Source organism: Centrocercus urophasianus, unplaced genomic scaffold (genome assembly GCF_019232065.1).
Source record: "Centrocercus urophasianus isolate 14NV4802_14NV808 unplaced genomic scaffold, USGS_Curo_1.0 seq_14, whole genome shotgun sequence".
NCBI lineage: Eukaryota > Metazoa > Chordata > Aves > Galliformes > Phasianidae > Centrocercus > Centrocercus urophasianus.
In genome coordinates this window covers 32,277,403-32,299,326 of record NW_024884586.1, presented here as the reverse complement: position 1 = coordinate 32,299,326, position 21,924 = coordinate 32,277,403, and the positions used below count along the sequence as shown (strand labels likewise).

General features: G+C 41.2%; 1 protein-coding gene across 4 annotated transcripts; it reads right to left on the bottom strand.

Annotated features, from left to right (window-relative positions):
- Window positions 1-2,538: 2,538 nt before the first annotated feature.
- CIPC (CLOCK interacting pacemaker) lies at window positions 2,539-13,291 on the bottom strand. Of its 4 annotated transcripts, none has more exons than XM_042813811.1 (4): window positions 13,240-13,291; window positions 9,813-9,987; window positions 8,767-8,936; window positions 2,539-5,122 (listed from the first exon to the last, which is right to left on the bottom strand). In XM_042813811.1, exons 2-4 carry the CDS (start codon window positions 9,877-9,879, stop codon window positions 4,244-4,246), a joined length of 1,116 nt encoding a protein of 371 aa, XP_042669745.1. In that variant the 5' UTR covers window positions 9,880-9,987; window positions 13,240-13,291; the 3' UTR covers window positions 2,539-4,243. The 4 variants fall into 4 exon arrangements, with proteins under 4 accessions (XP_042669745.1, XP_042669746.1, XP_042669747.1 ...); XM_042813812.1 differs by lacking the exon at window positions 13,240-13,291 and adding an exon at window positions 11,532-12,925; XM_042813813.1 differs by lacking the exon at window positions 13,240-13,291 and adding an exon at window positions 10,093-11,525.
- Window positions 13,292-21,924: the final 8,633 nt, after the last annotated feature.

The following is a 21,924-nucleotide window of genomic DNA, read 5'->3' as shown; positions in this document are numbered from 1 at the left end:
TTGCATGTTTCCAATTAAAGAGGTTAATGTTTCTGCTCATCTCCACTGGACCACTTCCAGATCCCTGCCCAGAATCAACATCTACTCTTGCTCTAATACAGTCAACTAATTTTCCTCAAAAGAGCACCAGAGCTATGCTGTTTTATTAAATTGCAGCCAAGAAAGGAAAGTCCTTACTGTTTAAAGCTTTACTAGGACTTCTCAGAATAAAGGCAGCTAAGAGAAACTGAACAGAAAGATATCTGACAATGCATCTGTTATTAGGGCCTTCAAAATCCTTTATGGTAACTGCAAATTTTGAAGCAAAATTTGTCTAGGGATACAGCTCCTATGGGGCCCTGGCCTTACCTATACAGAGCTCCAGGAGTTTTTCTAGTTCAGCAAAACCTCTTTAAATCTGCACTGATGCCCAGTAGATTTCTAAGCAGCTGCTGGACATTATTCCAGATTTATCAAATACATACTTATACAGATTAACCATTTGAAATGCCTATCAGCTATAAGCATACACTTCCAGCTCACTCTTGGTGTTGTCAGGGAAAAATGTACGTGGTGCTGACAGGACTATGAGAGAGTTTTAGCAGCTAGAGGTTCCCTAAGCCAAAGTGCCAGGCCAAGTTTTTTGCCAGTGCAAGGCCAGGTTTTCCATTCCCTATACTCCAACAGAGCAACAGAAATAGGAAGGAGATCAAATAGTAAAAAAAAATTTCTTTACTGTAAGGGTGGTCAAACAGTGGAACAAGAGGAAATCTCTATGAGGGGGATGATACCCCATGCTTGAAATATTAGAAAAGACATTTGGATAATGCCCTTATTAACACACTTTAGCTTTCAGTTAGCCCTGAAGCAGTTAGGCAGTTTGACTCGATGATCTTCGAAGGTCCCTTCGAAGTAATGACACAGAATCATTTAAGAGGTCACCGGTGTATTCACTCATCATATACAGCTGGAATTCAACTTCATTTTTCTTACCTCCTTTCATCTCAAGAGAAAACCTGAATCCATCGTGTTTTCTAGGAAGACAATCACTTCCTATTAACACATTCTGAACTTCCTATTCCTCTCTATAATTGATAGACAGAATAAGAATGCTAAGAAAAATAGAATAGATATCCTATGCACTTTCCCATACTACACCTCTAAGACTATTAAAGGTATCAGATCAATGGAACTGCCTCCTACTCCTTCCTCTAAGAAGCTCTTATCCTCTGGGATTCTTACATAAATGGCACAGGGCCCCACCTTATCTACCCACCCAACAATTGTCATTTAATGCAGATATCACATGCAGTTCTGGAAGAGCTAGTTACATCCTACATTGTTAGACTGTATTATGCTGCTTTCCTGCCTTTTGGTTTCTCTGGTTCAATTTTGATATTGCTGTGCTGCAAGTTGGGATATCCTATTATGCACAGTTATAGTGAAAACACCATATAGTCTTCAAAAATCTGTCTCAGTATATTCCTATGTACCGTGCTACAGGAGCAGCAGCACAGCAGTTCAGCAGGAGAACAGGATGAACAATGAAACGCACTGCTATTAGTTTGTTACAGCTCATAAAGGGCTTTATGGGGAACCCTGACACAAAATTTATCTCTAGGCCTCTGGCTAGGGAAAACATGACTCCCATTTCTCCTCCACATGAGACATCTACAGCATTTCTTTACATCGGTTTTTCCCTAAATAGGGGGAAACCCCTTATTAAAGGGAAATCCCTTGCACCTTTTCTACTGAGTATATTTTAGGAAGTCTAGAACAGCATTCTCCACAGCCTTCTCTAATCTTAATTCCCAAAGGCATCAGAAAATGAAGGGGTCTAACCACAAACTAGCGAGAGTTCTACTATAATTTCAAGTACCTCTTTTAAGAATCTGAAATGAAGTGATCAGAGCATCAAAATACCCAGAAATCTATACGGCACACTTTTTGGAAAGCATTTTCAAGTGGAAATGAACACGCTAGAATCAATCCAGATTTCTTATCCCTCCTAGGAAGAGACGTTCTTAGCTCGTTTATACAGCCTGCCTCTGGTAAAAAGCAATCAAACAGACCCTTTTTACTGGAGGGACTGACAAAAGTGTCTAGATAAACTGACATCTGTAGAATAGCTTTTGCAACTGACAACTGCAGATGTCTGCTAATAACACTGCATAAGATGTTAGCCCTTAACTACATTTAATGTCAAGCAGGCTAGGGATGAGACACAGTTACATGGACAAAAATGGTTTTGTTTAACTTCAAACTCAAGCAGATAAAACTTTCAGCAAGATTTTCCAAGTTGACATCTTTTTATTTAGTTATTTTTAAGTACACATATTCACTCAATTTCTCTCAGTAATAAAAAAAAGGAGGGAAGGGAGATGGGAGGACTTGTTTTCCCATGGGCCTCCTCTACTCTCACTTCTCTCCTTTTTTTCATTCTTAGCAATTGATTTCATAGATTCACAGAATTGTAGGGGCTGGAAGGGACCTCTAAAGATCATCTAGACCAACCCTCCTGCCAAAGCAGGCTCCCTAGACCAGGTTCCACAGGTAGGCATCCAGGCAGGTCTTAAACATTTCCAGAGAAGGAGGCTTCAGTCTCCCCGAGCAGCCCGTTCCAGTGCTCCGTCACTTCACCCTTACCGTGAAGAAGTTTTCATACACATCTGTGTGTAACTTCCTAAGCTTCAGTTTGTGGCCATTCCCCCTCATCCTATCGCCCCTGCTGCAAAGAGTCTGGCCTTGTCCCTTTTCCTCCAGCACCTTAGATATTTATGGACATTGATCAAACCCCTCTCAGCCTTCTTTTTTCAGACATAGGTTGCTCAGCCTTTCCTCATAAGAGAGGTGCTTCAAGCGCTCTGCCATCTTAGCGGCCCTCTGCTGGACTCTTTCCAACAGATCCCTGTCTTTTCTGTACTGGGGAGCCCAGAACTGGACACAGTACTCCAGATGAGGCCTCACTAGGACAGAGCAGAGGGGGAAGATCACCTCCCTTGACCTGCTGGCCACACTCCTTTTAGGGCATCCAAGGACACCATTGGCATTCTTGGCCACCAGGGCACACTGCAGAGTCCCAGGTCCCTTTCTGCAGAGCTCCTCTCCAGCAGGTTATCCCCCAACCTGTACTGGTGCATGTGGTTATTCCTCCTTAGGTGCAAGACTCTACACTTGCTCTTTTTAAACCTAATCCGGTTCCTCCCTGCTCAACTCTTCAGCCTGCCCAGGTCTCGCTGAATGGCAGCACAGCTTTCTGGTGTGCTTCCTCCCAGCTTCATATCATCAGCAAACTTGCTGAGCGTGGACACTATCCCCTCATCATCAAGGGCACTGATGCAGATGCTGAACAAGACTGGGAGCAATTTCACAGAAAAAAAAAAAAAAAAAAAAAAAAAAAAAGAGTTTAGCCTTATAAACGAAAGATGTATGGATAACATTTAACTAGTCTTGCCAAATTAACTCTGGTGAACAAGTGTCTTTCTTGCACAATGTTTAAAAATGCCTCTGCATTCTACCAAGAAAATCTAAAGCCTTTTGCTCCGTACACTTTTTAGTCACTAACGGGAAGTGCAAATAAATACAGCTTTGAAACAAACACTTCCAGTGCAAGCCTTGCAATTCTCCTTCATTCATCTTTACAGATCAAAATCCAACATATGCTCAACAAAATCAAGTCAGCGGGCTCCTAAGATTCTTGTCACTTTGGTCAAAGATTGCAATAAATACAGAATGTTGCTTCACCACAAGCAGATCTTCACTAATTCAAAACAATTGTAACCCCAAAAGCAAGACTCTCTGTCAACAGTCAGCAACAGTCTGATAGCAGCCCACCAAACTGATCTTCTCCTCACACCAACTCCCTTCCTGCAACTGGTGATAGCCCAATACTGGGGACTGTTTTGCCATGCCACTCTCAGAACTGACAATCTGAAGATGGGAATAGGAAAAGACTTGCTTGCAGAATTCTGCAAATGACTGTCTTCTCACAGCAAGAATGGGAGCATGCCAGCAGAGCACATCCAAGCTTCCGAAGTCCAAGACAGTATAGAGTTAGCATGGAGTTCAAGGTCATACTGGAGTAGCGAGTAGTCATCTTGCCAAGATCCCACTGTGCTGTCCCAATCCCAGTCCCACGGATGGCTGTAAAGACAAGCTGTGAATGCATGCCACCTTGCACATCTTGGACTCAGAACGTTCAAGTAAAAGCTTGAGACAGGAAATAGGAGGCACAGGAATAACTTAACATCTATGTACCATTTTACTACATGTTTGGATAAGTGGAGTCTTCAAGGTTGCTATTAGCTTTATCTGAGCCTGTTAGCGATGCTTCTAGCTCTGCCCATGACTGTGGAGCATTGTTCTTTATTGCTTCTATGAAAAGCTGTGTTTGGTGCTTCAGCCTGTCCAGCTCAGCTTGAGTCACCTGGTTCTGATGAATGAGCTCCTTGGTTTTTAAAGTGATCTCTAGCAATCCTGACCTGCGTAGCACAACGAGTGTATTCTGAAAGCGCCTGCACTTACTTTGCTGTTGCAAAAGCAGCTCGGGGGTAGTGCAAGTCTCTTCTGGTATCAGTGGCAGGCTCCACACTGCAGATTGCATTGTAGTTTGTGATGCACTCTCATTCTCATGAGGAGTGCACTTTGCTGTCTGTAGAGTTCCAAAAGGCAAAAGAGAAGCCAAACCTGGAACTTTTGGAGTGTCAGCAGAAACGCGATGTAAACCAGGAAGAGTTGACACTTTTCCAGTTGTCATCAAGCTTGAAGAACTTTGCTGGTTAGAATCTTGAGGAGCCTTAAAGCTAACTGGTAGATGGGCAAAAGGACTAGTAGACAAACCTGTGCTCCTTGATACAGGAGAAGTCTCCATTTTAGATGCTTCTGTGCAGAGTCGTTTATGGCAACTGGTTTCCTGATGTTCCTCTAGATCGAAGGAGTGGTCTCTTTTACAGGGCTGTGGTGCTATTTTGGGATAAGAGTTCAGGATGGGCAGGTAGTTAGTGGGATCGTTTCTCTTTTTCCCGACAGGGTGAGGGTTAATGGGAGGTGGGATTGATGGGTGAAGAAATACCAGCTGTGGCTGAGCTGGAATCACTTCAAAGGATGGCTGGACAGTCCAAGACTGGAGCTGGGATGAACTCCCCTGAGAAGCATAAATGGGGAAAAACAATTCTTACAGCAGTGCTACTGATAAGGATTAAAAAACCTTAAGCAAAACAGGTGAATTATGCCATTTCTTCATAATTGATACATGCTACACAATGTAACATACTGTGAGCAGCTTATTATCAAACTTGTTCTTCTCTTCTCTGACAACAGAACGTAACACTAAAATCAAAGCTGAAAACCATACATAGAGAATATATTTAAAAACAATTCAATTTATACACACTTTCCCTAATAAGAATTACAGTGCATGCTTGTATCATGCAGTGCTAGTGTAAAATTATTACTGCACTTGAGGCTAAAGAAGAAGTACACAGAAAATTTGAAAAATAAACTTGAAAAATTCTGGTTATGAAATATTCCAGAAGAGTTGGAGACAGCACAGATACTTCAGGAGCAATTCAGACTCCCCCTTTGTTGAAACGCAGCAACTCCAATTCTGTCATTTCTATTCTTACAGCAAGCTTTTGAAATGGTTATTTAACACAGACATTACTTAACGTAGCTGCTCAGTAAGTCTTGGAACCACGAGTACAATAAACAGTTGCAATAAATTTAAAACCATGAAGTTGAAAGAAGAAAAAATAATGACTATCAACCAATTCAAGGAAAACTGCCTGTTCTAAGCCCCAAGCAGTTTAATTCCATCCTTTTGGTGAATCCTGTGCAATGCCTTAAAAGCATTATATGTCAAGAAAAGTGTTCAACTTTTTATGTCCTTCCACAAATCACGTTCTGCAATATAGGTAGGGTAATACATCAATTTTTACGAGACTTTACCTTTTCTTTCACAAATACACTACTGGGGAACTTCATGAGATCTCCTGTCCTGCACACCTTTCTCTTGACGTATCAAATGGTCTGGTAAAAAATAGTATTTCTTTCAGGAAAAACAAAAACAAAAAAATCTTCACTTCTTCTAGCACAATATACTCTCTGCTGTTTCTCCAATTTCTGTGGTCCACTATTTGGAATGTTACTGCAGGCCTGCTGAGGGCACTAGTTTTAGAAGCACTACAGTATTTCATTCTTTTCTGTACTATTTTGATTCGTCTGAAATCCAGCCTCCTTTCTTCAGCCTCAGAACATTTAAACTGGCAAATGCTAACATGCTTTGCTGAAGTCCACTCCTGTCAGCAGAAGACTTAACTTGACAAAGGTGGGCATCATCCACTGATTCAGATATTGAGACTCGGCGATGAGATTCAATTACCAACTCTGACACTGAGTTCAGTGGGCAAGAAGCTCTGTAGTAGTTAACATTAGTTCCTTATTTCACAGACAAAAGAACACATCCAAAAGAAAGGTACCCAGACAAATTAAGAGTGGGCAAGTATATATACATGCCATGGCTATATAAACATTAGACAGAACATGAAACCTGAAGAGCAAGGCTTTGGACTCAGAAATTGTTATTTATGCAGTACCCAGCATACTGGAGCCCCAAATTCATCGAGGCCTAAAGAACTGTGATAACAGTCTACCACACTCTTGTTTTTATCCCCTACTCCCATCTCCACTATTCACCTTCTTGTCCTTTCCATTCTCATTGTGTTCTGCTCTTATAGTCACGCCCAAAAATGTCATTTTTAGTAGAGGAGACATTAGTTTTACAAATTCTGCAGTCAACATCCTGCACATACCAGTGTTACTCACCTAAAAAGCCTTCTCACCTATTATAAACTTCTAAAAACTTTACCTCAGCACTACCATATTCCAGAGAATCACTTCCTGCTTTATTTTTTTTAGTAACATAGTTAGCTGTTTGCACTCTGAAATCAGGACAGCAGATAAACATCACTAAGCAGAAACACAGTGGTTTTAGGACAGAAGGTGATGCTGACCGAGACTGAAACAGATAAACTGTGGTAGCTAGGGACACTGCATTATTATTATTATTATTATTATTATTATTATTATTATTATTATTTTGGTCCAGGGAGCCTAATTGAGAATTGTGTTGAAAAGAGCACATTAATAAGATGACCAGCATGACCACTTGAGGTAACAAGACTCAGCGGAAAGAGCTAGAAAGACACTCCATCATTCTGACCTTGTCTTGCTGCTTTTACTTATTGAAATGAACACTTTCAATTTAAAATGACTGCCCTTATCCATAAATAATTAGATTTAAATGTTATGAACTGCTCCAATTAACTGAGTCTGGTAATTTTATCTACATCTTCCTCTGCATCTTTTTTTCCTTTTGCTACACTATCAACATTCAAGTTATGTGTATCATATGGATACTTCTCCTTCCTATTTGTAACAAAATCAAGAATTCAAAATGCCCAAGTTTTGAACCCCAGACCAACAGCTATCAGTCTGTGATGAAGCTTGCCTCTTCCCTATTACAAGAAAACCTGGGCATTTGTGTTTTAAGTCATGTACGTTCTGTCCACACATCTGAGAACATGGCTATAAAAAAAAAGCTTCCTGTCAAGATGAAGCACAATGCTCAGATCAGAACCATGTGCCCCAACAAATGCATAACCTGTCAAATTATTGGAACAGGTTACCCAAAGAATTGTTGGAGTCTCTGTCCCTGCAGGTATTTCAGAAACATGCACATATGGCACTCAGGGACACATTTTAGTGGGCATGGTGGTGATGGATGGACGGTTGGACTAGATGGTTTTGGAGATCTTTTCCAACCTTAATGATTCTATGAAATATTAGCAAGAATCCACCTCTATGCTGGCTCTGACACACAGCATTTAACAGATTTTTCTCCTTTTCAAAACAGATTCAGTATAAAAGAATGAAGATCTATTTCTTTTTTCTTCACTCTCACTGTATTCTCATATGTATTCTAACAGTAAAATAGGCTGAAGTACTTTTGCCTTGTTTATCAACACGAGTAGAAGCAAGAAGCCTAACAGTATAGCAGTACTTCAAACTTGTAGCTTTTGCACCTTCTGTCACATTACAGACCTTTTTGATGTCACACAGAAGCGCTAGAGGAGTAACACATAACACGATATTGGAAGGTATAAACATGGGATGTAATTGTTGCAACGTGAGACATGATATGTAATTAAGAAAAAAGCTGCTCAAATAAATATACTGAAACTAATTTTAGATACAGATTTGTTCATTTATAACTTTCTAGATGAAGGCTTCATATTGCATCTAAAGCACTTCTAGAATCTAAGAAGTGGAAAGCAAAAGCAATTATCCTACTCCTTTGTCTAAACTGAACAAGAATCACAGAACGGCCAGGGTTGGAAGGGACCTCAAAGATCACGAATCCCCAACCCTCCTGCCACATGCAGGGCCACCAACCTCCACATTTAGTACTAGACCAAGAAATCATCAGCTTTTGAATGGAAAGATACTTATTCTGGTTTGATCTTTGGTGCCATTTGAATAACATCATAAAGATCTATTTTTTGCAGATCCCTTTGAGACAAAGAGCAGATGCAATGCAGCTTCTGTACTTCATCTTTATCCCCCCTTAGCAGTTTTAGCTGCCTCTCCAAAAGAGGGGTTGTTATTAACAAAACTTTACAAATTACTGCTTACTTTTTGGACTGCATCAACTTAATATAATCCTTTTTGAAAAGAAAATATAAAAAATTTTTTTTTGCAGTATTTTCTGATATATTATTTTTTCCTTACCTGCTTTACTAGAACATTTTTCATTACAACCATAGGAGAAAGTGCAGGAAAGGAGCTGCTCGTGGTCACAGGGCAAGGCCAAGGCCCATCCTCTGCATTCCAACACAGCGCATTCAGGACATCCTCAGAGTCAGTATGCTCCATAGCACTTAGGCACTCTGAACTGCCATCTGCCAAATGTAGAATTCAGCTGTTAGTAATTTCTCATGCAGCATGCTTACTGTTTCCTTTCTGTTCTACTATTCTGTGCCCTTTCAATTAAGCATAGTGAATAATAAAGTTCAATTCTGCAATACCAATAAAATTAGATCTTTTGTGACAGCTATTAAGTGACCTTTATTTATTAAGAGACTTTGTATTTCACAACAGCTCTGATGCAAATACTGTCTCCACGAAAATCTATTTATTTTTGTTCATCTGTATTTAGTCTCCAAGGGATGACATGCTACCACAAAGTCAGCTCTGAAGACTGTTACACAAAAGAGCTAGCAGATTCAGGTCCATGCTGCAATCTTTTGCATTTTTAAATCTGCTACCTACAAACCCAGTGTGCACAGTACCTCCCACAAAAACACTTTTAACTTTTAAAGGAAATCTTTGTATGATTATTTGTTGATTATTAAAACAGAACATACTGTCTACATTTTGCTGATGTTACAAAAATCACAGTTTTATCAGGCTCTAACGACAATCCAGTCAAACTGCAAGACATTACATGACATAATCCAATAGTTCATTGATCACTGCAAAGAAAAAAAAGTTAATTTCCATTCCCACTTCTAGACTCTGAAGAAAAGGATTCCTCCATTTAGTTCTTTATTAGGCACATTTTTATATTCTTATGCCACTGAAACTCACAGGATGAACTACACAACGCTCCACTCCAAAAATTTTGATGGTAGGATTATTTTTTAACCTGCCTTAGATATAAAGACCCTACCATGTAATCAAACACAAACTGCAAAGGGTTGGAGTCAGCTTTATCCAACATCACCAGCACTCTGAAAACAGGAAGAAAAAACAAAAGTAGCACAGTCTTTCTAAACCTGAGTATCCGGAGTCCTTGTCAGATTCAGCTGCTGCCATGCTGAAGTGATGGTTCAAGCTCTTCATTTCCACCCGTGTGCTCAGTATTTTTTTGAGGGTGTCAATACGTGACTATTCTGTCTCCATGCTTCTCCAGTGCTGCTGGCTGTCTTCAACACCTCTTCCATCGAGGAACTATAAAAACCATTAAAAAACAAAACAGAGACTTCTTCTGAATCTAACAAAAGATACAACAGTATAAGTCAAAAGCGGCTATGCATGTCCTTGCAGAAATCTTACCAAAGTTCTGAGGCATCTGTTAAGCAATCTGGAATTCTATTAAATTTCCAGCTTCACATTTGCTTTTTATCACAGATTTAGGTTAGCAAAGACTTGCCAGTGAAACCACTGCTTATTCCCTGCAAAACACTCTGAACTATTCATATTTAATAACACATTAGAGAACAGAAAAGACAGGCCACAATTCTTTGCATCACATTACTTTGTAGAACTTTCGGGACTCAAGCCTTCCACCTGCCTCAGGCTAATTTCTTAAGTTTCAAGGAAGTTCCCACAATACAATCTTTCAGTTCCCTGTACCAACTACAAGGAAATGATACCACAGTAGACGTGGCTGTTGGGTCCTTCAGAATAGGTTAAAACATGTCGAAAAATCTAAGACAGAAATAAAGAAATTAACTGAAGCAGAAGTACAGTACAGTTTTTTTGTTGTTCTTGTTGAATGCAATTGCTCTTTTAAAACATGCTATTGCTGTGAACACTGCCAGTGGATAAATCCAAGAGGAGTCAGAAGTACTACAGACATGGATTTGGCGGAAGGGCAGATGACCATATCTTGTTCAGCTCTTTCCTTCAATAGCTTGGCAAGTCAAGTACAGAGCACAGGTCTGCCAATCTTACTGTATTACCTGAAGTAGAATCGTTCCATACGTAAAATCACTGGTGCATGGTACATTCATTTTGGGAGCACAGTACATATTTCTAACTTTGCTAAAAATTCCGACAGATGAGGCAATAACTCACAACTTCTGTGGCCACAAATGTTAATAAATAGAATCACAGAATCATTAAGGTTGGAAAAGACCACTAAGACCACCCAGTCCCTATCAAGTCCAACCACCCTCCCATCAGCACCATGCCCACCAATCCACATCCCTATAGATGAATGTGATTTCTTGAACTGGCAAAAATGCAATGCCCAGCTCTACTGGATGGCTCTGAAGTTCAGCATGATGGTTAACCAAGATCAAATAGCAGATATATAGTGTACAGTAGTCATCTGCAACTAAATCAAGGCTCTCCTGAGTGAAGTGGAATAGTCACTTATTTCTTTCTACACTGCCAGTAAATTAATTGGAGACTTTCGGGGTAGCTCAAATGACTCAAAGAATGAAATGTAAATAGACAACTAAAATATTAGAGCCACTTTTCTTCCTACAAAGGCAAAACAAGCTAAAAGCTACTCATAAACAATTTTTTCCCAAGAATTAAAGTTGCCCAGGTTACATCTGTCTTCCAAACAGCTATTCTAGGAGCTGGATTGCAAATAAGTCAGCCATGCTGGATGAAGCCCACACAACAAACACAGTTGAAACCTGCAAAGCTGTGGTTTTGTTATAACAGTCTGTTTCACTCTCTGAATGAAGCAAGTCTTGTAATCAGAGAACAAGATAGGGATGAAGAAATCCATACTGCTAAAAGCACAACACATAGTATACCTGCAAGTCACTCCTAGTGGAGATGTGGCCTTAGAAATGCCTCCCATACCCTTTCTGAATGAAAATTCTGAAAGCCTGGAACTAGAAGTGACAAAACAGAAAAATGCAGTTACATGATGGCCTCCTGCGACACACACTCGTAACAACCTTCCCATGCTTCCTAAGGGTAGGTAGGCTTTTGTAAAACTAAGAACAGTTTCTCGTCTTATAAAAGGTAGGAGAGACTTTAGCTAACAAAAAGCTGACAGAATGAAACACAGAAATTGACCAATACTATTCATAAAAATTTCCTATAAAGCAACTCTTTCAAGTTTCATCTCATGTTAGAGCTGTATATTTAAATTAAAATTACAGAAATTTTGAACTTCACATAACAGACAGAGCAGGAGCCCATTAACAGCACTGACTAGTGACATCTACCTCAAGTAACACTGCAACATACATATTCTGGAATAACCTACCCCCAGAAGTAAGTTTCTCCTTAAGGTCCTTACACTTGATGGCTAGAATTGTGCTTGAAATTCTTAAGCCTTAGCACCTCCATTAATGAATTCTGTATGTTGACTGACATGCTGAATTCCGCATGACTGCTGACATGCTAAGTGGCTGCCTGTAAAGGCAGAAGAATGTTCAACAGAAGAAAACTTAGTCACTAGTCTTTTGCCTCATTTCTACTTCTGTCTTCAGTCACACCTGCTGACCTGCTAACAGATATGGAGCTGTCAGAACTACAGAAAAGCAACCTAGGTGCTATCCCTGCTCTGTGTCTCATTCGTAGAATCATCTGATAGGACTTATCAAGCAATCACAATCAGGAAATCCACTAATTACTGGCATTTTAAACTAGTTATCAGTATACATTGTAATCTGTATGAATTTTAACTGGATTAAAAGCTATGAAGATAACCCTGCTTCGCAGTCACTACCAGAAAGCATGGCTAAATGTTTGCGATATGGACAAGTGCTAAATGAAGGAGCCAGATCCCAGCTTCTGTTAGCTATCCTTCTCCAAAGCAGACATTAGTTAAGAAAGCACTGCGTATGGAATGCTAGTGCGAAGAAGAGCTAGCAATACATGAAATACAAGCACCCCTTCTGTCAGCCAGGCACCCCGTCGAAGGGACCCACGAGGCTCACAGAGCCCCGCTCCCGGCTCCACACAGCACCATTCAAAGTTCAAACCCTACGGCCGAGACAGCTATCCCAGCTCTCCAGCTGCGGGCCCTGGAGCTGCGACCGCCGCACGCAGCCCGCTCCACGCCCGACCTCTCTGCGGACGGAACCTCATGCCGGCATCCGACCGGCGTCCCCCCAAAGACGCAACTCCAGGCCGTTCCTCGGCTCCCACCAAGGGAAGCTTTGCGAGCTGCCGGTCCATCTTCCCTTAACGAGGTAACTAAATCAGAGACACCCATCCGCAAGCAGCACTCGGGACGGCGAGCGCCGAGCCCCCCCCCCCCCCCCAGCCCCCTCCGGCGCTGCCTCCCACACCGCCGCGCTCTCACGGCCCCCCGCCTCCCCGGCGCCTCACCCGCGGGCAGCACCGGGCCGGGCCGGGCCGTCCCGGAGCGCAGCGGGACGAGAGGTGCGGCGCAGCCCCTCCCCGCGGCGAGGCAGGGCCGGTCCCAGCCGAGATCGGGCCGCCTCGAGCACTACGGTCACACCGCGCTCTCAGCGGTAACGCGCGTAGGGCCGCGACACCCCTCACCTGGCCGCCGGCGGCCTCGGCGCCACCCGCTCCGCGCGTGCGCGGCGCCACCACCGCGGGGCGCAAAGCTCCCCGCCAGCCTAGACGGGCCCGCCCCGGAAAGGGAAAGTGACACAGCCGCTTCCCTCAGCGCTCATGCGCACGGCCGCCTGCTTGCGCCCTCTGTCGGTGGGGTGGGTGCAGTGCGCGTGCGTGCCCGTTAGGGCGGGAAGGGCAGTGGGGTGCTGTGTGGCGCCGTGTGTGGCGCGCAGCCACCTCGGGCGTTGAGGCGGGAATAAATTCGGTCTGAAACCGTGTTCGCTGCTCCTCAAGCGTACGGTGGGGTCGGGTGTGGGGGAGTGGGCAGCTGTAGATTCACGGCTGTTGTGAGTATACGCGGGGCTCGCCAGGGAAAAAGGCACACTGAGGCGATGCCTGAAAAGCACTCGGGAGGTCCATCCACCCCGCTGCTGTCAGAGAAGTGTTGGAAAAGAGAATCTTCGCAATAAAAGCACTAGTGCTTTCTGCTATATGCAGCAAGTATGGAAGTGGGTGAAGCTGCCCGGCCTGGACACCTGAGAGGATCGGGCAAGTGAACAGAGCCAGGAATCCGGGGTGCTGCTGGAGTTCCCAAGTGCTGTGCTGAGCAGTATAATTCATCTAACAAATGACAGTTTAGGCTTTTCTAGTGCCTGCTGTGCTGTGAGGAAGAGACGTAGTGTATGCACAGCCACATAGCAAACAGGGAAGGCAGCATCAGAAGTCCAGAAATGGAGAGGGAAAACACAGCAGATGAAAGAGCTGTCATAAGCAAATGAGGAGTAAAGGATACTCTTCTCCTTGGTTGGTAAATATGAAATAGTGGAAGGAATGTGTGTGTGGATTTGCCTTCCGTGAACTGCAGGAAGCCGAGGGCAAACAAGGAGGACGAGGAGGATCTTCTACATCAGTGACTACAGCAAGAATTGATGTTCTTTTTCTAAGACCCCTAAACGCTGCCAGCAGCCAGAAGTCTATCAGGATATTTTGCATTTGGAGATGAAAAGCAGTTTCATGAGAGAAAACAAAAGGGATGTGTGGAAGGGCTGAGCAACGACAATGATTTCCCTGAATAGTAGTACATAAAATGAATGCTTCCATTGTAATGGTGGTCTTGGTTAAAGAACCTGAAACACACTTATTAAAAAGATCAATGTGATCTAATAAGTTCCCGAATGGAAATGAAAGGAATCTTTAGCCTCAGCCCTCTTTTGCAAATAACCTGTCATGTACAAAGCAAATCAAAATGTTTGGGGCTGTGTGAAATGACATTGTCATTTTGAAAATCGTACGCAGAATGGGATTTCATTCCTACCAATTCAAAGTGCTGTGAAAGAACTGTGGTTACATGGACTGCTAGAATGCATTTTTGAGTATTTAAATATCAGATCTGTCTCCGAGTACATCTAAACAGTACTGTGAGATGTGTGATATCTAGGCTGTGGATTTGGATCCCTTACCATTTTGGAGTTTTGGATTCTGAGGAAAAGCATGCTAAGAATGCTGTTACATCATGATATTTGCTTAGGCATGGTGCTGATTGCCATATTCCCAGAAACAACCCTCTCTGATCTCCACAGAGACCAGATTTTTCAGAGTATAGAGTGTTCATGGGTTCTGTCTGAAAACAACTCATCAGAAAGCAACAGACCTGTATTTGGGAAAGAAACGTGCCCTTCAGTTGAGCTGATTCAGAACGTTCGTACTGCCTGACACCAGACTTTCATCCAAGGTAGGAGTATGGAACTACTTTCCTGTTCACAGAGAAGTTTTACTGGATAGTCAAGGTAAGCCTCTGTCTTAAATTAATTATATCTATCACTTGAATTCTTCCTGCAATCAGTGGAATTATACCTTAGATGTGAATTGAACATTATCACCTGAATTCATTGTATTCTATAACATCGAGCTTTAATTTGTGTGTTTTTAATAATTTATATCATTTTCCCTTTCTTCCCTCTTGATCTTTCGTTGATCCAAAGTCTCACATGCTGTGTGCTTTCAGTGATTACTGTCAGTGGCAACAGGATGTTTTCCTTTTTCATTAAGCTGCACTGTGGTTTGTTTATTCTAAAGGTGAACATCTTGGCAAATGAGTGTTAGCTTTTCATTCACTTCCTTGTTTAGTTTGGTCATGCAACAGGAAAAGAGTGGAAAGGGTATGGGTAAATTGTGACTGCATGTTTGCTCAGTTTAGGTGTTTCAGCATTTTAATTTTAATCTCTTTTTCCAGGAAAAGATGTAGAATTAGTCTTTGGTGACTCAAGCAAATGTTTATCCAGTGAAGTAATTAAAAGGTCTTGTGTGGTTGCTGAACAGTTACAGGTGATGATATGTGGACTTCATATATGCTTACGGAAGAAATAATCTTTCGTCCTAACACAGTAGAAATAAATGGTTGGCAAACTCTGAAAGTAAAACGTAGCCAGATCAGAGGAAGAGCACAGTTTGGTAATACATTGTCTGAACTGGAGAGGCAGGAGCTGTTTGTTTGAAAGCAACAAATACTCAATCTTTCTTCTTTATACACTTGCTGATTTATTTTGCTGTCACTGGCAAAATACACTTTAATAGGCGTTGCATTGAATTAGCTTGCAAATAAATAGCTTTATACATGCCCCTTTATTCAACCACAGCTAACTTCAGTATTTGATACAGACATCTTGGTTGTTTTTGTTATTAGTTTCTGTAATTTTAATAGATTAATTGAAGAATATTGATGAAACGCCACATCTAAGTTTTTGTCAGTCTTAACCAAAGAATGGATACAGATATGAAGTAGTTGCTTCAGTTTTCAGAAGATTGACACCAAATCTCAAATGTATTTCCCCTTGTATTTGTGTTGTGTGTGTTGTTAGACATTAGAGCATTGTTAAACCTTCTGATCTGTTTAAAAATACATTCCACATACAGGCTTTATTAACATTGTCTTATTTAATACTTATTAAAGCGTGAAAGAGATATATTGTGGTCCTTTACTATGACCTACAGTTTTCATAGGTCATAGAATTTCATCCAGCAGTTCTTTTAACAAGATTTTTCTCTAGAGAAGGTATTTAGCACTTGTTTGTTTGCTTTCTACATTTCGAGTTTATGCAACAATGCTTTCATTTCAGAATACTTACCTTTCAGCTTCAGGTGTCCATCTGCAACTATATCATTAACATAAATGTCTCCAAATTAAGAGAAGGCACCATAAAGGTTATTTCACAACAGATGCATAACAGAGAGAGCACAGCGTGCATAAAACACGCACCTTTGGTGATCTTTACTCTCCACTGTACTGTATTTATATTGGAAGATAGCAAAGCTAGCTGTGGTATTCCCTCTCCCCTTTGGAAAGCTATATAAAAGGACAGCCCCAGGGACTGGTTTTAGCTGGGATGGCATTTCAGCAGTTCAAAGTAGTTTGGAAGGCAGCATGCTCTCTTATAGCCTTCAGCAGATTCTTTCTCTTTTCTGTGTCTCCAGTGCATGTATGGAAGGCTGTAGGGTATACATTGCAGGCTGTGAGATTTCCTCATTATACTGTTGTTTTTTGAGGAGAGAATATATGGGATTTACACAGTTGCCATAACAGAGGTGCTTCTTACTCCATGGGAGGATGGCTGTCATATTTGCCTGGAGATAAAATTATTGGAGTTTGTGTTTTGAGTGGTGATTGTTGCTTTGGGTTGGGTTGTCTTGGTGTGCGTATCACAAATGTTGATCCTGTTAAGGTCATCTTTACTGACTCTTTAACTTGGATTGTAAATAGTTCAATGTCTTCTTTTTTCTAGCCACATCTTGATTTTGTGAACCAGAGAATGGTGCTAAGCATCTTCACATTCTTAATGGCTTTCTGCATTCCTGCATTATTTCTGACAACCACAGGGTGTCGTGGGTCTCTTTGGATTACAGTAGGGAGGAAAGGTCAAACGTGGTCCAAGCAAGGAGGTTTTTTTGTGTTTTTTTTTTTTTTCTCCCAGAATTAAAAGAGCTTTATTTAATTTACATAGAATAACAGTAAATATTTGTAAATCTTACTTTAAAGTGTTATTTATACAGCAAGGACAACAATTACAACAGCCTAATTCTCTATTTCGCTTTGATTTATTCCCAAGATTTTTTACTCTGTCCACTGAATGGCACATTGTTTGGTGGAAAAAAGCCTAAGATGTCACTGGGAAGTTAAAGATAATCTGGTAATGTTAATGCATAATGCAGCAGAATTAATGCTACATCAAATCTGTGATTTCCACCTAACTGTATTTGAAAATATTATTTTGATAAGGGTTTTGGCCTGTTACTTCCTGTCCTTTTTGTAAATGAAAAGGCAAGAACTCATTACTTTATGTGCAAGGATACCAAATGTTCCTCATTCTCTCAGACGAGAATTTTGAATGTGACCACTCAGTATATAATGGTTTGCCATTTGCCAGTTTGCCACTGCAGATGAAGGGAATATTTTTGGCACGTAGAAGGATTAGATGCTCTAAAGCTTCGTCTAGTCAGCAGTGTGATCGTGTGATGCAATAACACCGATGTAGTCATGTGTTGTGCCTCGTAGTGCAGCTAGATGAACCAAGGACATAGACTGGACACGTGCTTCCCAAGACACTCAGCTTTTGTGCCTTTTGTGGCTCGGCTCCCTGTATGGCTGTTAAGTTGGGTGGCCGAATGCAGCTGTTATGCATGGGTTTGTTTGGTAGTGCAGGGATTGGGAATTTACTTGTGAAATGTGTGAATTTATTATAACCATTTAAAAGACAAATGTAGAACTGGCTCCTGATTCCCGGGGTGAAATTTATTCCTATGTGGTAGGAGATCCATTTTACCGTTAGCTTAAGAGTCTGCACCACACAGACTGCCAAAGCGAAACACTGAACTGTTTGTGTCCAAAAAAGCAAATCTGTAGGAGCAGATCGCGCTAAAGCTGCTGAGTGCTGGTTTTTCCTGTGCCGTATCAATAGTGTATCCAAATCTGAATGTATGTTTATGAGACTAGAAGAAGGTAATGCCTTGATTGCAGCACTTCACAGATCTTCAGGCCAACTTTCAATAGTTATCAAGTTTAGCAGCTCTTCTGAAGAGGTCTTGTACCTCACAGAAGTCTGTATCAACTGGAACGTGCTTAGTTTGGAATCATTTATGAACCTAACTGATCCTAATGGGTATCTTTGCCAGTCTCCATTTAGGGAGAAAGAAACTAAGAAACAGTTCTGATTTCAAGTGAGGGCAGAATGGGCAGGAGATAGCAATTAAATTTCTAACTTTTGTGCAGGGCTGATTTCTGCTGTTGTGCTGAATTCAGGCAGTGCTGTAGGGGGCTGTCCACTTTAACAAATGAGGCCATTTATTTGTATGTCTTTGGGAAAAGAAACAGCTCCTAGATGATTTTCTGACAGTATTTGCCTTACAGACCGTATTGATTTAACAAAAGTAAAGCCTTTATGGCAAATGTGTCACAATTGCTGTGACATCACTGAAAAATTACCTAAATATTTTATTTTGATTTTTGCAGCAGTAGGTGCGATGTTAATCACTACAGTACAAAACTAAGAAGAAATAAAATCTAAACCAAACCTGGTGATGTTCTGTTTTGCTGTTTTGAATTGAAATATATTTAATGGTTTTGGTCAAAACTTTTGGAATCTTGGAGTTTCCTGAAAGGTGGAAATGCTCTTCTTCTTAAATTGGAAGGAACATGGCCCTGTAAAATGACCGCCTTCTGGAACTGTTGTAGGATTGTTATCAAATTCCTCACGTGTCGCAGTGATGTGATATAATGGGGGCTTGCGGGGAGGAGTGGTAATGCCTGAAAAACACAAATATCTGATTCTAAGATATTTTATGTCATTTTATTTTGAGATACTCTTCTGTAATAATGTTTCCATTTGTTTCATTGCTTTCTGGAATGAAATAACACTGGTACTAAATGTTTGTATGTTGTGCAGACCACAAACCTGCAATGGAATACATGAAATGGAAGCATAGCCAGGCTGTCACACTCTTGACCAGCTCTGCTGTGCCAACAGATATTTTGCTTAAGTAGGGCTAAAGCAAAGTGTACTAAGGACAGTAGCATATTTTGCAGATGTTTGGGCAGATGTTTGGGCATTTGTGGCTCCAGGGCTGGCCCTTTATAGATGTAAGATTGAATTAGATTTTTCAGTTTGCTGAGGGCAGAGAAAATGATATTCAATCAGGGAAGATGACTTTTCATTTTTGTAGAAAATTCTCCACATGATGGCGGTAAAATACAGTAAAATTCAGAGGTGCCTTGTGTTTCACTTTCAATACCCGAAGAGGAAAACAGCCCTAGATGAAGAACTGAGGATGTGGCTGGGCTTTCAGATTTCCTATTTTCTGTTGGTAGTCCTTAAATTCCCCAGATGGTTTTCCAGACAGCAAGGCTACAGGCGTTCTGGCACAAGGAGAACAGGCCACCCATCACATCGTACTGGGGCACGGTGTCACTCTCAGGCACGACTTCAAAGGATATTTTTGGATGCTTACTCTCTGTATTAATGTGCAGGGAGACAGGATAAGGAGAAAAGGGGTTGTTTTTAAGCCCTGACTGAAAATCTGTCCTTCCCAAAGGATACAGAGACTGTGGTTTGTCACTTCAAGCCACATAACAGAGGCTGGTAGAGGGCACTTGGATAAGGACTCAGTTTGCCCCAGTTGGGCATTTGACCAGCTTGGGTTGATTGCTGTAACAATGCCAGACAGAGATTAGTTGTGGAATGAGCTTGCCGATGAGACTCAGCCTGTCTAGAGCTCTTGGATAGCTTGGTGTATGGAAGCACTTAGAGGGGAGTGTATTTAAAGAACCCAGAGGCAGCTGTGTGGCTAAAATTAAAATGTGTTTTTCTTGTATTGTTTTTGCTTGGTTTCCTGTTGCACACTCTGGGCTTGTCTTGTGAGAGCAAAAAGGAAGGGGATGAGTCAAAGGGGTGAAACTGATCCTAGAAATTCCTGCTTTGCTTTTTACGGCTTGGAGATACCAGATTCTTGACATGAAAAGGCCTGTGGCTAAAACTGTCTTTGAAAGTCGCCTCTTCGTTTTCATATGCCTTTCATTCCATCCTTCATTCATTCAGCCCAGAGATATTCTTTTTGTGTGTGTGCAAGGATTGTTGCTCCATACCTTTCTTCCCATCTTTCCTCCCCAGAGCATAGAAGGCCTAACTTTTTCAGTGCTTGTCACCAAAAATAGTAATCTGTAGCTGATCAAAACGTGTAAAAGTATCAAATATAGGTGGAATAAAATTCCTGCTGTGTAAACAAACAGAAAAGGTACATAATATGGACGTATCAGACCAAGAGCTCTGATAAACCGGAAAGTTGAAAATGTAAACAAGGTTCTTTTATAATCAATAGAGCAATTGCTGCTTTAGCAGAAAGGTAATTTTCTTTGAGAGGGCATATTGCTTAGAAGTCTGAGCATAAAAACCTCTAGCAATTAATTTACACTCAACTCTGACATAAGGAATTATTAAACCCAAAATAGCACATGGGGAATTAGAAAATAGATTGAAAAACTTGGTCAAGGTCACATAGGAAGTTGTGACAGAGTTAAAAAAAACACGTGAAGAAGAGAAGGGCAGTCCTGTTCACCATTTCCCTCTCTGATCACATGCCACGTAGAGGTTGTAGAGCCTTGCTGTAAGGGTCACAACTTGCTTAATATTATGTCCTAAAATTTGCTTTGGTGATATATACAAAGGTATGAAGTGGTGGGAAGCTTGGGATATGATTCTATGTGATCAAAAGGAAAAACACATTTTTTTCTGTCATAGAGAATGTAGAGGGGTTATTCAAAAAACAGCTTTCCCCACAGCAGTATACTCATTCCATATACTTAAAATGCTCTGTAAATATTTTCTAATCTATTCAAAACAAGCAAACAAACTCACAGATACATGTTGAGCTATGCAGTTTTTCTGAAGAATAGTAGTACAGTTAAGGGATGAGATAGGGACCTACCTAAATACTGATGAATTGGAAAGTAGAATTCAGTGTCACTAACCTCCCGGTTTGTGAAACCTGAGACTGATAGAAGTAATAAACAGAATTTTATGTAGCTCATTATTCATTGGTGTAGCAAAGCTTTATTTTCAAAAGGGATTAGGTTCTTTGTGTGCATGCAGCATTCCTGTTGGTGACAAGGAGAGTTACACACTGCAGCCTGAACCCCCAAGTGAGCAGCAGTGAAAGGGTCACATTAACAGTTTGAACTCTGGCAATGTCAAGGGTACTCCAGAAACAATGAAACCAGAAACCGGGGCAATCAACAGGGTCTGAATAAAACAACAGAACTGGAACAGCGACATTTCTAAATTAGCCTTCTGCATCAGTATTCGTTGTAGCCAGAATTTTGGGTATTTGGTTGAAATCTCTCAGGGGCAAAAGATTCGGGAACAGTAGTCCCATTAAACACTGCTGAAGACAGGTTTTCCCAAGTACCAACTTCTTTTTCTTTTTTTTTTTTTTCTTTTTTGTCCTACAAGTAATGCAGCTCTGATATCCCTGCACATTTTCTACAAGAAGAAAGGATTGCGATTAGGTTTTCTGGTTTGTTTTTCTTCTTCAGAAATAGCTCAGTTGTGAATGACCCTGTGTGGTATGTAAGAGAAGTTCAGCACGCAGTTTTGGTGTTACAAAAGGGCCTGCTGGTAATTT